The sequence below is a fragment of the Anomaloglossus baeobatrachus genome, chromosome 8 (assembly GCF_048569485.1).
Source record: "Anomaloglossus baeobatrachus isolate aAnoBae1 chromosome 8, aAnoBae1.hap1, whole genome shotgun sequence".
NCBI lineage: Eukaryota > Metazoa > Chordata > Amphibia > Anura > Aromobatidae > Anomaloglossus > Anomaloglossus baeobatrachus.
This window is the reverse complement of record NC_134360.1, coordinates 174,117,006-174,123,005: the sequence shown is the minus strand read 5'-3', so window position 1 is coordinate 174,123,005 and position 6,000 is coordinate 174,117,006. Positions and strand designations below refer to the sequence as shown.

The following is a 6,000-nucleotide window of genomic DNA, read 5'->3' as shown; positions in this document are numbered from 1 at the left end:
GTCCTCTATCTAATGTGTTCTGCCATATTTATTTTACCACATAAAAAGTGGCCCCAGGAGACACCACATGGGGCAGTCCCTGTGATATCAGGGCCAGTGGCCCTCTGAGGGCTCCTGTGGGGCCCTGGCTGGAATGTGGCATTTCAGGCTATGAAGCCTCGTGCTGTACTGCTGCCCGAGACACCGCTGCGGTCACAGCAGTAACGAGGCGGCCCCGTCCTCCACACACACTGCCCGCCCGCAGCGCTCAGGCACAGCAACAGTTAACCTCACTGCTCCTTACTCCACCCTGATTGGCCGGGAGACACAAAGCCCTAGTAACGGAGGCCGGCCGCGGATTGGCAGGCGGTTACCAAGACGTGTGACTTTAAGAGAGCGGACACGGAGTGCAGGGGGCTGGGGTAGAGGCTGACACCACGGGGGCAAGACGGAAAGAAGTGCTGCGGCGGCAGCGGCGGGAAGAGGCCGGGCGGGAGAGTGATGTGATAGTGAACGGGAGGACTCTCCGGGGGCAATGACAGAGGAAGCGGCGCTGTCCCTGTGACCGCGGGGATGGAGAATCAGGAGCTGATCAGCGCGGCGGAGATCATCAAGGGTAAGCCGCACAATACGGTGCATGTGTACGGGACATGCGCTGTGCCCAGCAGTCTCAGCCCTGTGCCCAGCAGTCTCAGCCCTGTGCCCAGCAGTCTCAGCCCTGTGCCCAGCAGTCTCAGCCCTGTGCCCAGCAGTCTCAGCCCTGTGCCCAGCAGTCTCTGCCCTGTGCCCAGCAGTCTCTGCCCTGTGCCCAGCAGTCTCTGCCCTGTGCCCAGCAGTCTCACCCCTGTGCCCAGCAGTCTCAGCCCTGTGCCCAGCAGTCTCACCCCTGTGCCCAGCAGTCTCAGCCCTGTGCCCAGCAGTCTCTGCCCTGTGCCCAGCAGTCTCTGCCCTGTGCCCAGCAGTCTCTGCCCTGTGCCCAGCAGTCTCTGCCCTGTGCCCAGCAGTCTCAGCCCTGTGCCCAGCAGTCTCAGCCCTGTGCCCAGCAGTCTCACCCCTGTGCCCAGCAGTCTCAGCCCTGTGCCCAGCAGTCTCTGCCCTGTGCCCAGCAGTCTCTGCCCTGTGCCCAGCAGTCTCTGCCCTGTGCCCAGCAGTCTCAGCCCTGTGCCCAGCAGTCTCTGCCCTGTGCCCAGCAGTCTCAGCCCTGTGCCCAGCAGTCTCAGCCCTGTGCCCAGCAGTCTCAGCCCTGTGCCCAGCAGTCTCTGCCCTGTGCCCAGCAGTCTCAGCCCTGTGCCCAGCAGTCTCTGCCCTGTGCCCAGCAGTCTCTGCCCTGTGCCCAGCAGTCTCAGCCCTGTGCCCAGCAGTCTCTGCCCTGTGCCCAGCAGTCTCAGCCCTGTGCCCAGCAGTCTCTGCCCTGTGCCCAGCAGTCTCTGCCCTGTGCCCAGCAGTCTCAGCCCTGTTCCCAGCAGTCTCAGCCCTGTGCCCAGCAGTCTCAGCCCTGTGCCCAGCAGTCTCAGCCCTGTGCCCAGCAGTCTCAGCCCTGTGCCCAGCAGTCTCACCCCTGTGCCCAGCAGTCTCAGCCCTGTGCCCAGCAGTCTCTGCCCTGTGCCCAGCAGTCTCAGCCCTGTGCCCAGCAGTCTCTGCCCTGTGCCCAGCAGTCTCTGCCCTGTGCCCAGCAGTCTCAGCCCTGTGCCCAGCAGTCTCAGCCCTGTGCCCAGCAGTCTCAGCCCTGTGCCCAGCAGTCTCTGCCCTGTGCCCAGCAGTCTCTGCCCTGTGCCCAGCAGTCTCAGCCCTGTGCCCAGCAGTCTCTGCCCTGTGCCCAGCAGTCTCTGCCCTGTGCCCAGCAGTCTCAGCCCTGTGCCCAGCAGTCTCTGCCCTGTGCCCAGCAGTCTCAGCCCTGTGCCCAGCAGTCTCTGCCCTGTGCCCAGCAGTCTCTGCCCTGTGCCCAGCAGTCTCAGCCCTGTGCCCAGCAGTCTCTGCCCTGTGCCCAGCAGTCTCTGCCCTGTGCCCAGCAGTCTCAGCCCTGTGCCCAGCAGTCTCTGCTCTGTGCCCAGCAGTCTCTGCCCTGTGCCCATCAGTCTCTGCCCTGTGCCCATCAGTCTCAGCCCTGTGCCCAGCAGTCTCAGCCCTGTGCCCAGCAGTCTCAGCCCTGTGCCCAGCAGTCTCAGCCCTGTGCCCAGCAGTCTCAGCACAGTGCCCAGCAGTCTCTGCCCTGCCCAGCAGTCTCAGCCCTGTGCCCAGCAGTCTCAGCCCTGTGCCCAGCAGTGGTGCCCAGCAGTCTCAGCACAGTGCCCAGCAGTCTCACTCATTGGTGCCCGCAGACGTCTGCACACACCTCACAACACGTGTCCTGCGCCACCATAACATCACTGCCATCACATTATCCCCATTCAGACAAATTCTAAAGCATTTTCCTAAAAGTGATGGAAACATCGGCCGATCTTCTGTGATTATCCAAGAAGTAGAAAAGGATGTTACAGATCGATTCATGATTGCAGAGATTTGCTTTAGGTCACACTTTGTAAGTCACTTGATGGGAGAGGATGTGATCCTGATGGACAGACGTCACATTTATTTCCTATGACCACAGATCAGCCTGGTAATGTAATGTGATTATCAGGATTTCAATGACTCTCAGAATAGACTGTAAACTCAATGCCCGTGTGCATATATAGTTACCATATAGATAGTGCACAGTTGACTTTCAGAACCAGTTTTCATGTAAAGTGCATTGTTCCTCAGGTCCACTTCCTGTATTGTGTGTCTTTGTGGTGATACATTCTTTGTCCCCATAGTAACGGAACACTCAAGTGTTGCACAAACGCTGACCGCAATGTCACCGGCCCAGAGATGTTATAGAATAATAACCTGTGCAGAATGTATAATAATAATACAGAGTACACACAGTGTTATAATAATAAGAGCATGCACAGTGTTATAATAAAGTGTGTAGAGTGTTATAATAATAAATTGCACACACTGTTATCTTGCTCTGTCTGGTGTAGTGGGCTTGTGCTCTGCTGTTGAATAATCTGCTGTGGATCCCTTTTATAAATTCATCAAATCCAATGGCCATGTACAAGTGCAACTCAATAAATTAGAATATCATCAAAAAGTTAATTTATTTGAGTAATTCAGTACAAAAAGGGAAATCCATATATTATATAGAGTCATTACACACAGAGTGATCTATTTCTATATATTATATAGAGTCATTACACACAGAGTGATCTATTTCTATATATTATATAGAGTCATTACACACAGAGGGATCTATTTCTATATATTATAATAGAGTCATTACACACAGAGGGATCTATTCCTATATATTATATAGAGTCATTACACACAGAGGGATCTATTTCTATATATTATATAGAGTCATTACACACAGAGTGATCTATTTCTATATTTTATATAGAGTCATTACACACAGAGGGATCTATTTCTATATATTATATAGAGTCATTACACACAGAGTGATCTATTTCTATATATTATAAAGAGTCATTACACACAGAGGGATCTATTCCTATATATTATATAGAGTCATTACACACAGAGTGATCTATTTCTATATATTATATAGAGTCATTACACACAGAGTGATCTATTTCTATATATTATATAGAGTCATTACACACAGAGGGATCTATTCCTATATATTATATAGAGTCTTTACACACAGAGTGATCTATTTCTATATTTTATATAGAGTCATTACACACAGAGGGATCTATTTCTATATATTATATAGAGTCATTACACACAGAGTGATCTATTTCTATATATTATAAAGAGTCATTACACACAGAGGGATCTATTCCTATATATTATATAGAGTCATTACACACAGAGTGATCTATTTCTATATATTATATAGAGTCATTACACACAGAGTGATCTATTTCTATATATTATATAGAGTCATTACACACAGAGGAATCTATTCCTATATATTATATAGAGTCTTTACACACAGAGGGATCTTTTTCTATATATTATATAGAGTCATTACACACAGAGTGATCTATTTCTATATATATTATATAGAGTCATTACACACAGGGATCTATTCCTATATATTATATAGAGTCATTACACACAGAGGGGTCTATTTCTATATATTATATAGAGTCATTACACACAGAGGGATTTATTCCTATATATTATATAGAGTCATTACACACAGAGTGCTCTATTTCAAGTGTTTATTTCTGTTAATGTTGATGATTATGGCTTACAGCCAATGAAAATCCCAAACTTATCTTAGAAGATTAGAATATTATATAAGACCAACTGAAAAAATGATTTTAAACTCAGAAATGTTGGCGCCTACTGAAAAGTCTGTACAGTAAATGCCTCAATACTTGGTCGGGACTCCTTTTTGCATGAATTAGTGCATGAATGCGGCGTGGCATGGAGGCGATCAGCCTGTGGCACTGCTGAGGTGTTATGGAAGCCCAGGTTGCTTTGATAGCAGCCTTCAGCTCGTCTGCATTGTTGGGTTTGGTGTCTCTTATAGATTCTCTATGGGGTTTAGGTCAGGCGAGTTTGCTGGCCAATCAAGCACAGTGATACTCTGGGTATTAAACCAGGTATTAGTACTTTTGGCAGTGTGGACAGGTGCCAAGTGCTGCTGGAAACTGAAATTTAATCTCCAAAAAGCTTGTCAGCAGAGGGAAGCATGAAGTGCTCTAAGATTTCCTGGTAGACGGCTTGCCCTGACTTTGGTTTGATAAAACCCCGTGGACCTACACCAGCAGATGACATGGCTCCCCAAACCATCACTGATTGTGGAAACTTCACACTAGACCTCAGCAGCTTGGATTGTGGCCTCTCCACTCTTCCTCCAGAATCTGGAACTGCGATTTCCAAATTGAATCCAAAATTTACTTTCATCTGAAAACCACACCTTGGACCACTGAGCAACAGTCCAGTTCTTTTTTCCTTGGCCCAGATAAGACTGGCTTGACACAAGGAATGCGACACTTGTAGCCCATGTCCTGGATATGTCTGTGTGTGGTGGCTCTTGAAGCACTGACTCCAGCAGCAGCAGTCCACTCCTTGTGAAACTCCCCCAAATTTTTGAATGGCCTTTTCTTAACAAACCTATCAAGGCTGCGGTTATCCTGGTTGCTGTGCACCTTTTTCTACCACACTTTTTCCTTCCACTCTACTTTCCATTAATATGCTTGAATACAGCACTCTGGGAACAACCAGCTTCTTTAGCAATGACCTTTTGTGGCTTACCCTCCTTGTGGAGTGTGTCAATGACTGCCTTCTGGACATCTGTCAAGTCATCCTTCTTCCCCATGAATTGTATAGCCTGCTGAACCAGACTAAGGGACCATTTTAAATGCTTACGAAGCCTTTGCAGGTGTTTTGTGGTAATTATTCTAATTTTCTGAGATAATGACTTTTGGGTTTTCATTGGCTGTAAGCCATAATAATCAGCATTAACAGAAATAAACACTTGAAATAGATCCCTCTGTGTGTAATGACTCTGTATATTATGTGTTTCCCTTTTTGGATTGAATTACTGAAATACATGAGCTTTTTGATGATATTCTAATTTATTGAGAGGCACCTGTACATTGAGATTTGGGGTCAAACTGGAAAATGTCACAGAGATGTTCTAATTTACTAGAAATAGGCGGTCAGACAAGAGGTTTTTCTTTTTATTTATCACTGAACATTCTTTCAAATTTCAGGGAAATTGCTTTAATCTGATAATCCCTAAAATCTGATAATCTGATGTGTTTCCTGCACTGAAGTGCAGTATAATGAGCCGAGCACGGAGCAGCGGGAGCCAGTGCAGAGCAGCCTGTGATTAAACCCCGCAGTGATGGTAGCAGAGGACAAATCTGCTCACTGTATCCTCAGACTTGTCGTACCTGTTATTCATGAGTGTAATTCCCGTCAGCAGGGTGTACGGGGCCTTTCACGCTCTTCTATAGTCCTATGTAGTTGCTGTCTGGGCTGATGACCCTACGAGGGGGTGGGGGTCTGCGCTGGACGGGC

At 48.2% G+C, this 6,000-nt stretch overlaps 1 protein-coding gene across 2 annotated transcripts in view; it reads left to right on the top strand.

Annotated features, from left to right (window-relative positions):
- The first annotated feature begins 433 nt into the window (after positions 1–433).
- Positions 434–6,000, top strand: part of CDC14A (cell division cycle 14A) — a 182,813-nt gene continuing 177,246 nt past the window's right edge. For both annotated transcript variants that reach the window (XM_075322219.1, XM_075322218.1), the window contains exon 1: positions 434–595. In XM_075322219.1, coding sequence (XP_075178334.1) covers positions 553–595 — 43 coding nt within the window. In that variant the 5' untranslated portion in view covers positions 434–552. The remainder of the gene's footprint in view (positions 596–6,000) is intronic.